This window comes from Barbatula barbatula, assembly GCF_947034865.1.
Source record: "Barbatula barbatula genome assembly, chromosome: 5".
NCBI classification, from domain to species: Eukaryota; Metazoa; Chordata; class Actinopteri; order Cypriniformes; family Nemacheilidae; genus Barbatula; species Barbatula barbatula.
Window position 1 is genome coordinate 9,917,705 of NC_136769.1, and position 18,720 is coordinate 9,936,424.

Below are 18,720 nucleotides of genomic sequence, written 5' to 3' on the forward strand. Positions count from 1 at the left end.
GTCAGAAGAAGGCGGATCGCGGAAGTTCATTCCTCAAAGCGGAAGTGAAGGCCAAGGCACGTCGACGGGAGACGTTTCGGGCTGCAGGAGGTGAATTTGATATCAGACTGTCACCTAGTGATTCCAAAGAGAGAAGGAGAACGCAAGCCGCACTCCCATTTCAAGGTAACCGCCGTCTGATGCTGGTGTCGATCGGACTGAGGTTATTGTCAGCTTGTCGTTGTTTAACGTTACTGATACTGACGAACTGTCAGGACTGTTAACGTTAGCCGATGCAGCCTGAGCCGCTCCTCCGGACGACATAATAATTGAATAATTCAGGTCTCTGTTTCTATATATCTCCCTTTGTATGTAATTTAAGCTACGTATATAACATCAAATCTTTTATCAAAAAGGCTTCAGTGTGCGTATGCGTGTGGACGGATACGTTATACAATACAGTATGTGTCAAGGGTCTGTTTTCGAGTCTTTGATCTGATTCCCGATCAGCAGCTCTGAAGTTTTATCATGAACAGTAGCCTACAGCTGCGTAGCTGTCATGGCTTTTTCAAAACTGACACCATCTCTGTTTATCAGCGTTTGTGTTACTTCTCCAAACGTTGATCTACAAGTTTTAGCAGATCTTTCCGTAAATGTCAAAGCAGCAGGTTAACCGGCTTTCACTAGAATGCTTGTGGTCAAAGCTCGTGGGTGGGACAAATCAGAAGTGAAAGACATCAGAGTTGCCAGGAAGTCAATATATGCCTGCGTGGATTACGTTCTTGACCGCAGGCCAGAAATAAAATGATAACCAGACCAATTGTTCCATTGAGTGTTAATCGTTTGTAAATCTAAAGTATATTCAGAACATCTTTGAGGTCAAAGGTTGGACGTCGAAGGCCTTTCTATTCCCTATTGTTCAGCTGGTGGTAACTTACGGTTTGATTGACAGGTCAGCTCGACGAGTCATCACTCATGAGCGCGCGAAGTTGCTGATGAATTATAAGAATGTTTGCATAGTCTCTCGCGAGCTTTTACTTTGAGTAATAAAACATTATCTATATTGTTGACAATGTGATTTTCCTTTTCATACTCGTGCAATCGTTCATTGTTATTGTCCTGAAAGAATGTTAACCTTTATGGTGACGTTTTAAGTGCACTTGTATAACTCCTATTCACTGTCCTGTGCAAAATATAGTGATCTTTTGTTCACTAGAGACACTTGATGAACACATGACCATTGAAACCTGTGTTCTTCAAGCTGTTTTACAATGTCATGATTGTATTGTAAATGATGGAGCACATTGTAGTCGGGTTATCTATACCTGGGTTATTCAATTAAAGTTCCAAGAGGTCCGGTCTTTATATTTTCTTCCAAACGGAGGTCTGGAAAGTGTTTTTTTTTATAAATAAATATTGAATCAATTACGCCCAGTTTCCTTATTACTTATTTGCAGTCTAGGTTCATAGTTCAAGCTAGACATTTGTATAATTGGTGGGAGAAGCTACTAAAGACTGATGGGAAATAATTTGAAATGTAGTTATAGTGTCATGGCTGATCTCACTTTGCTCGTTGATTTGGCAAACCTTTTATTGAAAGCACACACTTAACAGAACAATATATGACATAAAAAACATTCAAACGAACTGAAATAGAACAAAAATAGTTTTTCTTATTAATGAACATAAAAATGTTAACATCTCATTGCTTTTTTTATTACTATCGCTTTACCAAATCATAATACAATTGCAGTTTCACCAAAAAAGAACTGCAAATTCGGTTTCTTTTCTACACATTTTAATTTATGCAAAAGAATAAAAAATTATGAAATTAACAATAAAAACCAAATTGAGCAAAACATGCATTGCGCAAAGAGCGATGTGAGCTGTTTAGTGAGAGCACCGAGGACATTCACGTGTTTTATAATGGTCTCATCATAAATGGTTTATTTGGGGAGGTTTCCAAATGCAAATGACCGTGAACGAGCACTTGTGGGATTTATCAACAATGATTACTCACTGGTGTGCTTAAGACCCGTGTGCGCACGTTTGATAAATACGGATATTTTTGTACTTAAACACATTCTAAATTTCATTCGTAGAACAAAATTTAGAACCTTTTCTACACACTGTTGATAGGTTCTGCTCTGAAGAGCATTGTGTCTTTTCCCAGCATGCCTTGTAACAGCTTGAGGCCTTGTATTTCATTAAGAATGTGTATTAAAACAATCAAATTAAAATGTTAGATTAGATTCTAATGCCCAACATCAAATATTGCTAATGTGTCTTGTGATCGAGGATATTTCCACTATCAAATGTGATTTCGTTCTACTTCTCTGTTTATGATTATGACCTTTAGGTTGTTGTAAACTGATCATGTTCCCTGTGTGTCTGAAAGAACTCTATCTGCTACATGACCGAACGCTTACAGGAGTGACTCCTGTGATACATGGAAACGTTTAGGTGGAAAGTACGAACCGCCTACTGTGTCTGAATAACCCAGACCTGCTGAACTAAAGATGGACTGTTTGAGTTGCGCCTTAGAAAATGAAGCAGGTCTAATGAACGGGAATCAATGGAGCACAAATGGATTACTACAATGATCAATTGCCTGCGCAAACAGACAGAGAGTTTACAGAAAGCCGTTGTCTGACAAATAACGCGCACATAAATGTAATGAGGATTTTATTATTGTTGTAAGACGCACATAATAGCGTCTGTTAGGTTGTATTATTAATGAAGGCAGCTGTTGACTGCATCAGTTAACCCCCGGCAGGCTTTTGGGCAGGGCATGGGTGTGTCCTATCTATATGTTTGCTCTTCAAAAGGACAACGACTTCTTAGATAGACAGACTGTACACACACACACACACACACACACACACTCATACCCTATCTTTTATTGAACGATCTGAATACAGTCTCATGTTGATGCGTGTGTATTTCCTTTTTCACTCCTAGAGAATGATGCCATTTCACGAAAAAATGAAGTGAGCCACAATCATTGCAATGGTGCTGACAGCACTTCTGAACGACACATGTCAGACAGGAAAGGATTCGCATTAATACTGATAGTAATGAGAAATGAATGTTGTAAGAGCGGTTGTTGAGATTACAATACATTACAGCCGCATTCTTTCTTTGTAGGGGGTTTTTGGAATTCAGTTTGATCATTTAGTTTCAGAATAAACCGGTGCTATGCCAGGCAAAGTCTCATTCAGTAAAATGCTACGACAAATTTGTTTTAATAAAGAGCCTTCATTTTGTTTTGCTTAATTTCGTTTTTTATTAAAGCCAGACCAATGTAAGAAGCGGTCAGGCACCACATATGAATATTACATGAATATTTCATAACCATGCTCTCTCTTTCTGCTGTTCCTGTCTGGTTCCATTATCCCAAAGTTGGATCTCATCCTGGCCTCATTGCGAGAATAAGTGAATCAATCTCTCTTGCAGACATTTGCACATTTCTAGTTTAGTTAATTTCCCATTTTAAGTAAAAGGTGGGTTGAATCTATAAAATTAGCAGAAATGCTGTGTGCGAGACATTATTAACCCCGTCACATGCTTCGGCTTAGACCTCAAGACCTGATGTTGGCAGCGACATCGCCAACCGTATAAATTCTTTCTATGCTCTGCTCTGATTGGCCTGTAGGCCCTTCACACTGTTAAATGTTGCGTTTTAGTCATTTTACTCTGAATAAATGGAAAGGATGGAAATGAAGGCATTCTGTTTTTGAAGAAATGTTTTTGATTCCCATCCCTAATTATAGAGGCTTCAATACATTCTCCTGCTTAGAATTGAGCTCATCCATCCATTTATCAGCATCTATTTTTTCTTACTCGCACTGTCTGCTACTGCTGAAAGGAAATCTTCCTCAATCTTTATGAAATGACCTCAGCATGAGTTTTGTTTTTCTATTGTTCTTCCGTCTTCGTTTTTAGCAGTTACTTTTACATTTTGTAAATCTGATGTCGGTATTTGACTTTAAAGAGGGCACAAATGTTAATGAACTTAAATACTGTATTATTTCTGGACAAAAATAAAAGTATATTTGGTGTGAAAGTATAACGAACATGTGCAGCTACAGTCTGACATCCAGAGCTTGTTTTGCTGAGCTTAAGTGGGTTTGTGTGTCACAAACAAATATACGCTTATCAAAAAAAACAACAGGCTGAAATGACAGCGTGGGTCCTGACCTGTTTATGGCATCCTATTGGTCAATATTGTAGAGGTAGTTAGGCGGGCATCACTGATAAGTGCTGGTTATTTAGGAAGTAAGTCAGTGTGCGTTTGACATGATGACACTGATATTTATTGGCTATGTTTTCGTTTTGATTTCTTTAACTGTAATTGCTGAACAGCGTGGGTGGTTAGTAATCGAGACCTTTTTGATGCTGCTACTGGTTCTGGTGCATCATGGATTGGCTAGTTAATGGACATGGTGGTGTGATGGCTGTTTTATGTTGTTTGTTTCGTCTCCTTTGACAACCTATGTAATGTCTTTTTATCTGTTCGATGTGTTTTGTTGATGAACTTTTTTTCTCTGCTTTTTCTCCAGGATTATTCATCTACCGAGGGACATCTCTTCGTTGTTCTCAACCTCTCCTTTTCTCAGCCAGATTCTCTCTTGCTTTTATCCCTCTTCATCCTGTCATCCTCTGAGCTAAGTTGAACCTGGTTCAGGACCTTCTACCCCCTCAGATCCAGTCCCTCATACAGCCCTCATCTCTACTGTGTCCGGCCTGTTGGCATGGCGGGGCGAGGTGGACCAGCGCGGACCAACGGTGCTGCCCCCGTCGGGAACAAAATCTGTCAGTTTAAGCTGGTCTTGCTTGGAGAGTCTGCTGTAGGCAAGTCCAGCCTGGTGCTGCGCTTTGTCAAGGGCCAGTTTCACGAGTACCAGGAGAGCACCATCGGAGGTGAGAAAGTGTGTGCGATTGTCATAGTGCTGCACGATTAATCATATCGCAATCGCGATGTCAGGCTTTGCGATTACATGACGGCAAAATGTTACGATTATATTAAAGAAACAAGTGCATTCGTGGACGTGACAAGACATCCATTCTAAGATATATAAGCCCATTTTCTATGCGAGAAAAAATAACCGAGTTGTCTTGTGTGGTGTTTGCGCGTGTGCTTTGTCACGTGACTTGTGGGGTGCAGTGTGGAGACGGGAGAAATGGATGCAGAGCAGACCGACACTGAACTAGTGCCGAGAAAAAATGCTACCTCTGTTATTTGGCGATATTTTGGTTTTAGGATATTAGACACTGAGAAGTTCTCAGTGAGAACAGAGAGGTACTGAGCAGAAGTTGCTAAACTAAAGTTGTAAATAAAGTACTAAATATAATGTTTTAGAAAGACGATTCAACCAGTTGGTTGAGTAACAACCCTTTAAAGTAACAACAAAGATTATAGAGGTTTAAGTTTTACAGACTGATCCACACATTTGTATCCAGTTTCTTTTTCAAAAGAGTTTATACAAGTATATGTTACATGTCCGTTTGTTGGGATTCTTTTCCTAAAAATGTGTACAACCGTATTTATGTTTATTTCACCTGTACTGTTGAGCATATAAATATATATATAGATAGATAGATAGATAGATAGATAGATAGATAGATAGATAGATAGATAGATAGATAGATAGATAGATAGATAGATAGATAGATAGATAGATAGATAGATAGATAGATAGATAGATAGATAGATAGATAGATAGATAGATAGATGCTCATAAATCATTCAGCATTTTCAGTTATCTGTGTGTGCATTTTCCTTGATATGAACCAAGTTGGCTCATTATACCCAGTTTATCGTAATCGCACATCACAATTTCTACCTCAATACTCAATATGTGACATTTTCCTCGAATCGTGCAGCCCTAGATTGTCAGTAAAAATACTAAACCTTTGGTATGTAACTTGTCCGTGAAGCGGCTCTGGGATCAGTAGGAAATGCTGCTCGATCTAAAAGCAGTGTGACTTTTGAGTCGCTTATAACGTGCATTTAAAAAAGAAACAACCGTCAAACATGATCATTATAAATATACTTTATAATCATGAAAATACCTGAGGAGGATTGATGAACAGTGATAAACATGTCCTTATGTATTTCCTAGAACCGTGTGTGTTATGGTTTTAAAAGAAGAAAAGCAGGTTCTTACTGTAATCACCTGACTACCGTATGGCTTTTACTACTCTGTAAAACAAACCGCATATTCACGTGTGTACAGATCTTATTATCAAACACGTGTGCACACACACACACTACATACAATACCTACACATCATGTACAGCTAGAAATATTTAGCAGTTTTAAATGTGGATTTGGGTCTAAGGAAGAGGAAGCAGCCTGGCGTCTATGGAAAGGGAAATGATCAACAATGGGGTTTCCTATGTGTGTTGTGATCCAAACGGAGATTTTTAGTGAATGCGATTGTGGATAGTTGTGTCATTTTCCCCCTCGTTTCAAATCCTTGGTATGACTCTTTCTTCTGTGAAACACAAAAGAAGATATTTTTCAGAAATGACTGGGTGGTTTTGTGTCCATACAATGGAAGTCAGTGGGGTTCAACTTTGTTTGGTTACCAGCGTTCTTTAAAATATATTTTGTGTTCTGCTGAAGAAAGAAAGTCATATAGGTATGGAATGACATGCGGATACGTAAATGATGAAAGAACTATTCATTTAAGTAAGAATTTTGAGTTTCTAAAATAACACAAGACTGAAAGGAAAATGCTGCAGGGGACATTTGATACAGGCAGGATACCACATGCTTACACAGGTCTGAGAATAAGGAAATCCTCAGCACTTTTTCTCCCTGTAGCTTTTTTCTTCCGATGCCATCATCCTGTCGTCAGTGAGCTGGTGAAAGGTCACAGTGCTCGATGCACTGGAAAATTTATGTGAGCTACAAACATGTGACCAGGGCATCTGACGCAGCACATAGTTGGAGCACATCTATGCCCGAGAAACTGAAGGATTGGAGCACATGATGCAGTACGGAGTTTTGGAAAGCTGCATTAGCAATATGAGCAATAGTAATGACACCTACTCTTAGCAAGCATTGCTGACTAAGCATGTAGTTGTTCTTTGTTGCATCTTTCTTCTCAGTCTTCCTCCACATGCTCAGCTGAGATTTATAACACCCAGAATTAAGGAAGTGCTTAAAGTGTAATGTTTAACGTAATTGATACACCTTATCAATGTCATAAACATTTCTTTGTTTCTCTTTCCTCTCTAGCTGCTTTCCTCACACAGACAGTCTGCCTGGATGATACAACAGTAAAGTTTGAGATTTGGGACACAGCCGGACAGGAGCGATACCACAGCCTGGCCCCTATGTACTACAGAGGTGCCCAAGCGGCCATCGTTGTCTATGACATTACAAACACCGTAAGCATCATAAATGTGAACTAAATAAAAACTGTTAACTCAAAGACTGCAGTTAAAGCAGTTGTGGTGTTGTAAAAAGTTAAAGAGGCAATCATTCACCATGACAGCTATATAAGCCTTAGCTGCAATGTGACTTTTGCCAGTACTGCATCATGAGCACATGCACTAATAAAGGCTGACATCACAGGCTGTGTTCAGCAGAAGGGTAAGGTCTGAATAATAAGGTTTCACCTGACTGACTGCTGAGGTTAATTATTATTCTGCCGGCTGCAGTCAGACTTTTGCTCAAAGTCATGCGGCTTAGTGGAGATGCATTTCTTTCTTTTCAAGCTTTAGAACCACCAACATAGTGTTTAACGGTTCACCCAAAAATGAAAGTTCTGTCTTCATTCACTCACTCTCAAGTTGTTCCAAATCTGTATACATTTCTTTGTTGTGATGAACACAGAAAAAGATATTAGGAAGAATGCTTGTAACCAAACAGTTCACCGTTGACTACCATTGTAGGAAAAATTGCTTTATACATTTCTTTGTTCTGTTGACAGAATTTTGGTGACCTGTCCCTTTACGCTTTCAAATTCTTGCAACTCTTCCTATATTTCTTCTAATGTTTAAAGCAAAATAAGCTAAATATAAATATATAATAGCTTGTATAAAAGGCTTAGTGAATAATAAACTGTATGTTACTGTGTATTGTTCTTTTATAAATATGCTGTGTCTATAATTTTGTAGGTTTTAAAACCATAAAAGATCAATGCATTTGTTCCCTTTAGTAGCTTTAGTTGATCTACTGTAAACCAGGGGCTGGATTCTCAAAACAGTTCTTAAGAGAACAGATAAAGATTACTCTTAAGATCATTTATAGGATGTGTGTATGAATGTTCCTCCTTTAGAATATTTTAAATATTTTTTTAAGAACATCTTCATTTTTTAAAATAAGAATAAAATGACACATGCTTTGTAGATTAATCTTGAGGAGAAAAAAATAAGATTGGTCTTTCGGGACTACAAAACATTCCTAACTTTATTCCTAAATTGGAATTCAAGAATAAAATGGGAGTTAAGAAGGTTTTTCTTCTTTAGAATGTTTTGTGAATCCAGCCCCAGGACTTTTGTTAATTCAATTACTCTACTACTGTTTTCTCTTTAGGACACATTCACTAGAGCGAAAAACTGGGTGAAGGAACTGCAGCGTCAGGCAAGCCCAAACATTGTCATTGCTTTGGCTGGTAACAAGGCAGATCTGGCCAACAAGAGAGCTGTTGACTTTCAGGTACATGTGTGTGTGAAAGTGAGATGGCCTCCGTTTAACAGCTCCTGAATGTTTCTAACACATCTGTATGCTTTTATAGGAGGCACAAGCATACGCAGATGACAACAGCCTACTGTTCATGGAGACCTCTGCGAAGACCGCCATGAACGTGAATGAGATCTTCATGGCTATTGGTACGATCTGTGCAGCCGCATGGTCACGCCTTCTCAAGCAAATGCTGCGTTTAGTTTTAAGTCTTTAAATTAAAGTGATTATTTACGTAAAACCTTGCTTTATGGCTATGGTCACAATTTTCTTTAGTTATTTATACAGCTGTATACAGATATATGTGTGACTAATGCTTATGCGATTCTTCTTATTTACTTCTCAATTTTCTGTGTTTAGCCAAGAAGCTCCCGAAGAACGAACCACAGGGTGGAGCAGGGAGTGGTGGACGTGCTAGGGGAGGTGTTGACTTACAGGAGACAGCACCTCAGGGCAGAACTGGCCAGTGCTTTCATTCATCTTGTCTTGCATAGAATTTCTTCTGAAACATGAAAAAAACAACTGATCAGTTCCTTAAACAAAAGCTTTGGTAGTCTCTCTTCACGAGAGAAGAGCCAAACTGCTGCTGGAGGGGAAACAAGTTTGCAAGTCAAAGCTCTTGAATTCCCTATCCTGAAATTCGCTCACGTTTGTATTAAAAATTTAGTGGTGAGGCCGCTATTTAAACTTGCACTCCCGTTTGGTTGATGCATACTGCCAGTATTGAGTTACACCTAATCATTCTTTTGACCACGTCCTTCCTTCCTAGTGTAACCATGTTAGATAAAGAAGGAAAGATCGGAGAACGAGAGAAAAGGCTATTGTGTCCAGCTCCTCTATAGATTCTGTATTATGTGTATTGTATTGTCTCACAGACATCCACTACTACAGCACAAATGAAAACCAGTATATGATTTGATAGGCTAGACTTCTTTTCTAATCAGTTACACATATCTACTTGTATATCTATAGTGCATTAAGGGGTGGTAAAACTCAATTGTGTTGTTTTTTTTGTCCTTTGCATTTAAAGATTTCTGAATAATTGTGATATGGTTTAAATGCATATGAATGACATCAAGGCAAAATTGGATGCCACTGACCAAAATCATGTTTATTGACACAATTATTAAAGGGCGAAAAAGGATAATGTTGCTGTATTTGTATACGTTTTTTCTAATTGTTTTCTGCAAATAAGACCCCAATCATTAGCCATTTCAATTCAGCACATTTGTAAGAATTTGTTTTCTTGTACATATGGTCTGCTCGAGTGCACTGGGTCTTTGTACTGTCAGTCAATATTTTCCTGTCCATTCCTTCCTGTTTCATGTTGAAGGACTCTCTTACAACAGGCATCTTCAGCATCACCCATGACCTAGCACAACAAATGTGAACAATGACGCAGTTGTCCAAACCAGGGTATGAAGAATGAGGGAGAAAATGGACAAATTGATGAAAAAAAAACTTATAGAACTTGTAATTTTACCAATAAAGGAGGGGAAGGTATACATCGTGTTTATTGTGTTGTCTTTGCAATTGTGCAGAATATATGTTTAACAACAGAAATTTGTGTTAGTTTTGCTAGCCCTGCTGTGAAGAATTTTATTATATGCAGATCAAAAGCGCTTTTAAATCCCTTTTAAAGGGATTTTATCATTAGTCGGTGAACAGTTGTTTTAAAGGTGGATTCCAACGGCAAGTTTACGAATTGCAACATGGGGAATAACATGCAAGTGGACCCGCGATGTACGTAGATGAAAATCGCTCATTCTAATGTATAAAAACACCACAAATGACACCCCGGACCTTTAAAGTGACATTATCTATCCGTAGTGTTCAATGCCCCCTGGCGGAAACCATATTTATTCAACAACACTGAAGTCTGTAGTATCGCGTGTAGTACTTCATCTCCCAGCATTCTCCGACAACGCGCATGCGCACCGAAAACCGTCAAAAAACTTTATTGAATTTCCTCGCGGGGTGGAAGTGAGCGCTGTGATCTTTAGGGGGAACGTGAGGCTGCTGATATGGCGGACCCGGCGGCACAAACCTCCGCGCAGCCCCGGCTTCATCAAGCCCAGACCAGCGGGCCGGCAGGGTCCAACTCGAATCCCGGAGCCGGGAGCAGCGACCCAGCCCGACCGGGCCTGAGTCAACAACAGTGGTCCAGCCAGAAGAAAACGCAGGTCCGTGCGTTTCCGAGGGCGAAGAAGCTTGAGAAACTCGGAGTGTTTTCTTCCTGCAAGGTAAACTAGGGCTCGACACATCACAATAGAACGAGTATCCGGGCCCGTCACGTCCCGTTGCATTAAAAACAACCTGTCAACTATTAACGTTGCCATCACACGTGACAAGCAAGTCATAATATAAACGAGTTAGTACGAGATGGTTGAATGTTTACGAGTAAAGGAGATTCTATTTTGTAGAATAGAGCTGGATATCTGGGCAATGTTGTGCACTGCTAAATAATACAAATCTAATATTCATTGCAAATACCACTTTGAACCAGTAGCTGTGTACTATTTAAACCATTTCAAAATGTTTTGTCTTGGGTATTATTAATGAGTATGTCCAGCAATAAAACCTGACACATAACCTAGACCCCCCAGAAACCATTATAGTTTTTGTTAAAACTAAAACAAGTCCATTGCAATGTATGTATTTTATTTAAGTAAAATACAGATCATGTATATTATGACTTGTGTTGCGTAAATCACTGTGAGCTATTAAATCAATAAATATTGTGTTTTAATTGTGGTCCTGATGTTAAATCTCAGCTGTGTTATCTGACTTCAGGCAAATGATTCTTGCAAGTGTAATGGGTGGAAGAATCCTAATCCACCCACCGCCGCTCGTATGGAGCTCCAGCAGAATGCGGCCAGTCTGACAGAGGTCTGTCGAAGTTGCGGCCACTCATTGGGTAAGAGAAACACATCTACACCTGTCCTGTTACCAACACACTATCGTGGATGCAGAAAGGTGTAATTTTTTAGAGAAAGGTGTGTCTAATAAATATTCAAAAGTCCAAATATAATATAGAAACGTGTCACTTAAATTCCTAGTATCAATGGATCAATGTAATGTAGCTTGCATGTGAACTTGAGTAGTGCCGTATAAGCTCAAGTATAGATGGATAAATGACATTAGATATTTCCATATCTTATTTTAATAATTGCTTTGTGTGACGTATATTTGCTCATGCATGCTTGTGTCTGTAGCGGAACACGTGTCTCATCTAGAGAACGTGTCGGAAGAGGAGATCAACAGGTTGTTGGGGATGGTGGTGGACGTGGAGAATCTGTTCATGTCTGTTCATAAAGAAGAAGACACGGACACCAAGCAAGTCTACTTTTATTTGTTCAAGGTAAACAAACACTTGTCCTCATGCCGTCTCCTCCATTTCTTCATCGGTGGATCTTGGTTTTAGTTCTTTATCTGTTTTTGCTCTTTTGGGGAATAGTTTGGTAACATTGTGGCTGCGTTTGTTGACTTTTTTCGATTTTTTTTATTAGTTGCTGAGGAAGTGTATCCTGCAGATGGGGAAGCCAGTGGTAGAAGGATCGCTTGGTAGCCCTCCTTTTGAAAAACCCAACATAGAACAGGTGGGTGTGGGTGAGAGGGCATAGTCAAAAACATCAGGTCATTATTTATGTGTGATTTATGCTTCACTCTGTAAACCTCAAATATTCCAACTGTTGTTTCTTTCAGGGGGTGTTGAACTTCGTTCAGTATAAATTTAGTCATTTGGCTCCTAAAGAGAGACAGACTATGTATGAGCTCAGTAAGATGTTTCTGCTCTGTCTGAACTACTGGAAGCTGGAGACGCCAACACAGTTCCGTCAGAGAGCTCAGAAAGAGGATGCCGCCGCTTACAAAGTGGATTATACCAGGTCTGAGACTTTGTTTATTGTTTTCATTTCTGGGAATGAACTGTAGGTTCGAATTAATATGGATTTTTTGCTATGATTGTGACGTGCAAATTTGCATGTGCATGTTGCAGGTGGCTGTGCTACTGTCATGTTCCTCAGAGTAATGACAGTTTACCGCGGTATGAGACGTGTCAGGTGTTCGGCCGCAGTCTGCTGAAGTCCATCTTCACCATCACTCGAAGACAGTTACTGGAGAAATTCAGAGTGGAGAAAGACAAGCTGCCACCAGAGAAGCGCACCCTGATCCTCACACACTTCCCCAAGTGAGATTCTTGACTGTTTCAATGTTGCACGGGCCTCGCCATCACTTCCTCACTTTCACGTGGTTTAATTGTGTGTATGTGTATTAGGTTTCTTTCCATGTTGGAAGAAGAGATCTATGGAGAGAATTCACCTATTTGGGAAGCAGATTTCACCATGCCGGCATCAGAGGGGACGCAGCTGGGTCATCAGACTGGTATGATTTTAAAGGGACAGTTCACCCCAAAAATTCTGTTTTATTATTCACTTACTCACCCCTTTTGTCATTTCAAACCTGTATGATGTTTTCCGCAGAATAGAAAAGAAGATATTTTGAAGAAAGTTGGTCCCTAACCAACACTGGCCCTCATTCACCTATATTTTATGGACACAAAACCAATGCAAGTGAATGGGGCAAGTTTACAACATTCTTCAAAATATCTTCTTTTGTGTTCTGCGGAAGAAAGTTATAGAGGTTTGAAATGACAAGGACGGTGAGTAAATAATGATTTTTTTGGGTGAGCCGTCACTGTAAGGACGGAGAGATTGGGTGCATTTTCACACCTGGTCTGATTGTATTGAACTCTTTGTTGGTGTCATTTACATAAGTGTTGATGTGAATACGAGTGGCAACTTTAGATGTCAATAGCAGTTCACTTTCTATGAAAAGACTAAGAGAGAACCACACTGGTTACCCAACCCACAGCTTTAAAACGATGAACCACATACAGATCATAAAAATGCTTTCACACTAACCAGATCCTTGTGACTAATGGATTTGGTTTTGCAGAAGATCTAGTTTGATCAATGATCTCTCTCTCTCCCTCTCTCAGTGCTCAGTCCTGTGGCATTGTCTGGTTCTCCTATCAGTAAGTGCAGCAGTGGTTCTGCTCATGCAGGGTCTGGTTTGGACTCAACCTCCTCTGAACCCATAACAGGTGAAATCATTTGAGCTAAATGAAATACAAATGATTAATAATGTAATGTGTCATCACATTATAACATTGTTGCAGGATCAAATCAAATCTTCATTGATGTCTTAGGAGAGAAGCGCAAGCTTCCAGAAGCTTTGACTCTGGAGGATGCTAAGCGGATCCGAGTGATGGGCGACATTCCCATGGAGCTGGTCAATGAAGTCATGAAGACCATAACAGACCCTGCTGCCATGCTGGGACCAGAGGTCAAATTTCATTCTTTTTGTAATAATGGACTATTTAATTTACAAATGTATCATTATGAGTTAGCTACAAATTTGGATTTTGGTCAAATGATCCCTGTTTGTTTTTTCAGACCAGTCTTTTGTCAGCCAACGCTGCTCGTGATGAGACGGCCCGTCTGGAGGAAAGGCGAGGCATCATTGAGTTCCATGTCATTGGTAACTCTCTCTCTCAGAAGTCCAATAAGAAGATTCTAATGTGGCTCGTGGGCCTTCAGAATGTTTTCTCCCACCAACTTCCCCGCATGCCCAAAGAGTACATCACACGACTTGTATTTGACCCGTAAGTCCAGAGCGACCTTTGACCTCTCCCACCCTTTTTCCAAAGAGTCCACTGTATTCCACAAACCATAGCTGCCTGTTCATCATTGTTAAAAGGGGACAGGTTGTAGATTCTGTGTAATGATGTGCTCTGTTGATCTCATGACTTTTGTGTGGCTGCAGAAAGCACAAGACTTTGGCTTTGATCAAAGATGGCCGTGTGATCGGAGGCGTCTGCTTCAGGATGTTTCCCACCCAGGGATTCACAGAGATTGTCTTCTGTGCGGTCACTTCAAATGAGCAGGTCAAGGTATGGAGATGCACAATAGAAGCTACATGACCACTTTGACTCTCTTGCAGACTGTCACAGAATATGTAAGCAGTGTATTTTTGTGTTTATTAATGTGGCTGACGATGAACTTTGAGTGATTCTCACGTGAAAGACTGTTAAGAAATATAATTTGTCGCACCTATATTGTTTTCGTTTATTTGATGTGCTTTGTTTATTATTTTTGTGTGTGTTTGTGTGTTTAGGGCTATGGCACACACTTGATGAATCATCTTAAGGAGTATCACATTAAACATGGCATCCTGTACTTTCTCACCTATGCTGATGAATACGCCATTGGTTACTTCAAGAAACAGGTACGAAGTCTATCCCCTCCATAAAACTCTCATGTCCATTTTTTTCATTGCACATCATCTCTTCAAACCTGTGTTGCTGGCAGGGCTTCTCCAAAGACATCAAAGTGCCGAAGACCCGTTACCTCGGTTACATCAAAGACTACGAGGGAGCCACGCTGATGGAGTGCGAGCTCAATCCCAGAATTCCCTACACAGAACTCTCACACATCATAAAGAGGCAGAAAGAAGTAAGAGCTCACAAATTTACTAGGAAACATGTTGAGTTAGAACAATGTAATGGTATCTGTATCTGTGCTTCTCTGCTATAGATAATCAAAAAACTAATTGAGAGGAAACAGAATCAGATCAGGAAGGTTTATCCAGGACTCACCTGCTTTAAAGAAGGAGTGCGACAGATTCCTGTGGAGAGTATACCAGGCATCAGTAAGTCTGAGTATGTGTGTGTATATATACAAATAATTAGACCACAACATTTCTGTATTCTCTTGTCACTCACAATCTCATTCATTTTGTTTTAGGAGAGACTGGTTGGAAACCCAGTGCTAAGGAGAAAAGGTCAGGGGGTATTTTATATACTTATTATGAAACCTTAAACCAAATTCTAACCAGATGAGGCACAACAATGAATGCGAAAATGCTGCATCGGTCTTCTGTGATGCCTTACTAGATGTCTTTAAATACACGGTCAAATATTATAATACCAAATATTATTCAGACAGACAACATTATTTTCTATATTGTTTTACTAGTAGGTCATCGTAGTTCATTTATGAAAGTGAGGATAGCAAAATAATAGAAACTGGGACATATTGTACTCAAACAATTTTCATCCAGTGGACTACCAGTGAAATTGGTAAAAATATGGGACAAAAAATATTCAGACACCTGACCTGACCATGTTTTGCTAAACTGTTTTTCCTTAATCAATAATGCGACCTTTTTACACCACAGACTGAACTAAATTAAAGGGGAAATTCACCCAAAAGTACTGTGTGTGATTTATTCTTTTTACTCACCCACCTGATGAACTTCTGGCGTCTTCGGAGCATAAATAAAGATATTTAGGTGACATCCGAGAGTTTTCCAGGCCTCCTCATAGACATCATGGTGTCAGTTTTTGCCAAGGTCCAGAAAAGTACTAAAGTCAATGTTAAATTGGTCCATCCGCGCATAGTGGCTCATTCAAATTATTTTGAAGCGACAAGAATGCTTTATGTTCGAAAACAAACCAAAATACCGACATTAATCGATGTATTCTCCTCTGTCTTGTTAGTGTAAGGCGCATGTACTTAAATTTAACAGCTGATAGCTATTCAACCTAATCCATTACATGCAGTTCTGTCAAGTTATCTGACTTAAAGTTAAAAGTTATCAAGATTAATTTGTTCCGAAAAAACGTTCTTGTCATATTTTATTACCATTTTCTAAACTATAGTGAATAAACTGATAATGCGAGAAATGTTGAAGGTGTCTGAATCAATTTTGGTTTGACTGTACAATTCAAAACCTCCACAATCTCTTTTTGAATGGTCCGTGATGTGATGTGTATTTACATTCATGGTTTTGTCAGACACATATTTAATGTAACTTACACTAATAAATTGTGTTTCCTCAGATTTAATACCATGACCTTTACACTGCTTTGCAAAGTTGTATCTTGTGAACTAGAGGACTTTCTGGTTAGGAGTGTGTGTGTATGATCTCACTGATGACCTGTTATATTGTATCCTATGGTTGTGTATGGGTATACGTGTGGTCCTTCTGCAGTAAAGAACTGAAAGATCCAGACCTGCTCTACAATATGCTGAAGAATCTACTTGCACAGATTAAAGTAAGAATGAATTGTTTTGACACACACAAATGCTAATTACACACCGAATAATTTCTTTGTTTATACATTCATCAAGTTCTTAACTCTGTGTGTTTATGCGTGTGTGTGTTTCACAGACACACCCTGATGCCTGGCCCTTCATGGAGCCTGTGAAGAAATCCGAAGCCCCCGACTATTACGAGGTCATCCGCTTTCCCATTGGTGGGTTCTCATGTAATTTGCATATTTGCTACTCCATTATGTATGTATATAAATATTAGTAGAACTTTGTAACTTGACATTTGAATTAACCTTTTCTCCTCAGACCTGAAAACCATGACCGAGCGTCTAAAGAACCGATATTATGTGACGAAAAAGCTGTTTATCGCAGACCTGCAGAGAGTGATCACAAACTGCAGAGAGTACAACCCTCCAGACAGCGAGTACTGCAAGTGTGCCAACACGCTAGAGAAATTTTTCTACTTCAAACTGAAGGAAGCGGGGCTTATTGAAAAGTGACAGGACTCCAGCAAGAAGGGACCAGTTAGGAACTGTAGAGAATGTGATTTTACACACGCACGGACATGCTTATTAAACCATTTTTCACACCTTTACGCATCCAAACCTGTTTAAATGTGCTGCTCTCAATTTCGGATTCCTTTTTTATCTTTGACGTTCTTTCCCTACAGTAACGTTTTAAAACTCAAGGTTACATTAGCGTGCGTGGTTGGACTGCAGTGCCAATGCTTTGAGGGAAAATGGAAACTGAAAATGTGTTTGTTGTGGGTGTTACGGTTAGGTGAAAGTGACTGTAGCCAGTTTTCCTCAAAAACAAATGACTCATGCACATCACGAGTTTTGCATAGTTTCATTGTATAACATGTTTCGCTTCGCACAACTCTCCTCCCCCGAGATGCTGCCGCCAAAGACGGATGAGATTTGGCTGTTGGTGATATCACAGTTGACATTTCACTGTGATATCACCATTCTCAGTCAAAGCTGTGTATTGAAATAGTCAGTTAGTCATCATACATGATGTGCCTATTCAGTACAAGTCTGAAAACATGAGGACAATATTTACTTAAACTTAGTTTTTCTTCATCCTTGAAGTGGAAGCTCAAGCTTTTTTGGGGGGAGAAATGACAAACTATTTCTTGCTGAAGTGTTTTATAGCTCATTACATGACAGGTGGCTTTTAAGTAAAAGTAGTCAGTACTTTATTCCTCTTTACAGTTGCTTTTTGTCTGCCAGTTTGTTAGTGCCGTTGGTGAAGTGTTCATCTTTGTTTGCAAACTTTTCTTATTTGAGAACTTGCAGTGTCTTGACCGCAGGAGTTAACATCCGATGATGTTTTCTGTGGTTGTGCATTTATAAAGGTGTTTTTCTTTGGTTTGAAATTCAGTGTCATTTTTGTAACCAGTGAACATCCCACCTGGGACCAACAAACTCGTTCCAGTTCATTTATAGCTTTCCCAGGCATTGTGAAGCAAAATCACAAAATTCAACATTGATTTACCCATAATCTATAATCACGGTAGTATTACAGACGTAAATACGGTATCTGCTACTACCTGATATTCTCAGAGGGGACAGTTACACAAACCTTTATGTTAAACTGTGTAGTATTTTTCCAGTACTGAGTGTTTTCTGCAAGTTTAATGTTCATGCAGATGACAGCAAGTTTTGTTTTGGCCACATACTTGGCCCATGATTTGAAGAAACTGCTGCAATGTTGTATTGTTGTATTATCAGGGTTCTTGAGTTTTGGTTGCTTTGTTTCATGTTCATTGTATACTGTGGGACACTGACACCTTTCATTTGGGCACAGGCAGGTGAGCGCGAGTTAATGTGGTTACATTAAATGCATGTAAACTACTTTGTTTCTATAGTTCTGTTTATGTTTTTTGGAAATAAACGTTTTATTTATATTTGGTCTCCTGTTTT

The 18,720-nt window shown here is 39.3% G+C and overlaps 2 protein-coding genes across 4 annotated transcripts; both read left to right on the forward strand.

Annotated features, from left to right (window-relative positions):
* On the forward strand, nucleotides 1-10,316 carry rab5c (RAB5C, member RAS oncogene family). Its single transcript, XM_079457490.1, has 6 exons — nucleotides 1-165; nucleotides 4,542-4,902; nucleotides 7,230-7,381; nucleotides 8,532-8,654; nucleotides 8,734-8,827; nucleotides 9,039-10,316. Exons 2-6 carry the CDS (start codon nucleotides 4,734-4,736, stop codon nucleotides 9,170-9,172), a joined length of 672 nt encoding a protein of 223 aa, XP_079313616.1. The 5' UTR covers nucleotides 1-165; nucleotides 4,542-4,733; the 3' UTR covers nucleotides 9,173-10,316.
* Nucleotides 10,317-10,564: 248 nt separating this feature from the next.
* kat2a (K(lysine) acetyltransferase 2A) lies at nucleotides 10,565-18,703 on the forward strand. Of its 3 annotated transcripts, none has more exons than XM_079457492.1 (18): nucleotides 10,565-10,921; nucleotides 11,472-11,595; nucleotides 11,894-12,039; nucleotides 12,188-12,277; nucleotides 12,384-12,565; nucleotides 12,676-12,867; nucleotides 12,955-13,061; nucleotides 13,678-13,782; nucleotides 13,888-14,024; nucleotides 14,135-14,343; nucleotides 14,505-14,631; nucleotides 14,856-14,966; nucleotides 15,050-15,193; nucleotides 15,275-15,389; nucleotides 15,485-15,521; nucleotides 16,734-16,797; nucleotides 16,914-16,998; nucleotides 17,102-18,703. In XM_079457492.1, exons 1-18 carry the CDS (start codon nucleotides 10,703-10,705, stop codon nucleotides 17,293-17,295), a joined length of 2,388 nt encoding a protein of 795 aa, XP_079313618.1. In that variant the 5' UTR covers nucleotides 10,565-10,702; the 3' UTR covers nucleotides 17,296-18,703. The 3 variants fall into 3 exon arrangements, 2 of the variants coding, with proteins under 2 accessions (XP_079313618.1, XP_079313617.1); XM_079457491.1 differs by having other exon boundaries at nucleotides 10,654-10,921; nucleotides 13,858-14,024; XR_013786725.1 differs by having other exon boundaries at nucleotides 10,664-10,921; nucleotides 15,275-15,399.
* Nucleotides 18,704-18,720: the final 17 nt, after the last annotated feature.

Coding starts and splice junctions, on each gene's coding strand:
- rab5c (XM_079457490.1), top strand. CDS start 4,734: ATGGCGGGGCGAGGTGGACCAGCGCGGACCAACGGTGCTGCCCCCGTC. Junction 7,382..8,531: donor TCTATGACATTACAAACACC/GTAAGCATCATA, acceptor TTTTCTCTTTAG/GACACATTCACTAGAGCGAA. Junction 8,828..9,038: donor TGAGATCTTCATGGCTATTG/GTACGATCTGTG, acceptor TTCTGTGTTTAG/CCAAGAAGCTCCCGAAGAAC.
- kat2a (XM_079457491.1), top strand. CDS start 10,703: ATGGCGGACCCGGCGGCACAAACCTCCGCGCAGCCCCGGCTTCATCAA. Junction 16,798..16,913: donor ATCTACTTGCACAGATTAAA/GTAAGAATGAAT, acceptor TGTGTTTCACAG/ACACACCCTGATGCCTGGCC. Junction 16,999..17,101: donor GGTCATCCGCTTTCCCATTG/GTGGGTTCTCAT, acceptor TTTTCTCCTCAG/ACCTGAAAACCATGACCGAG.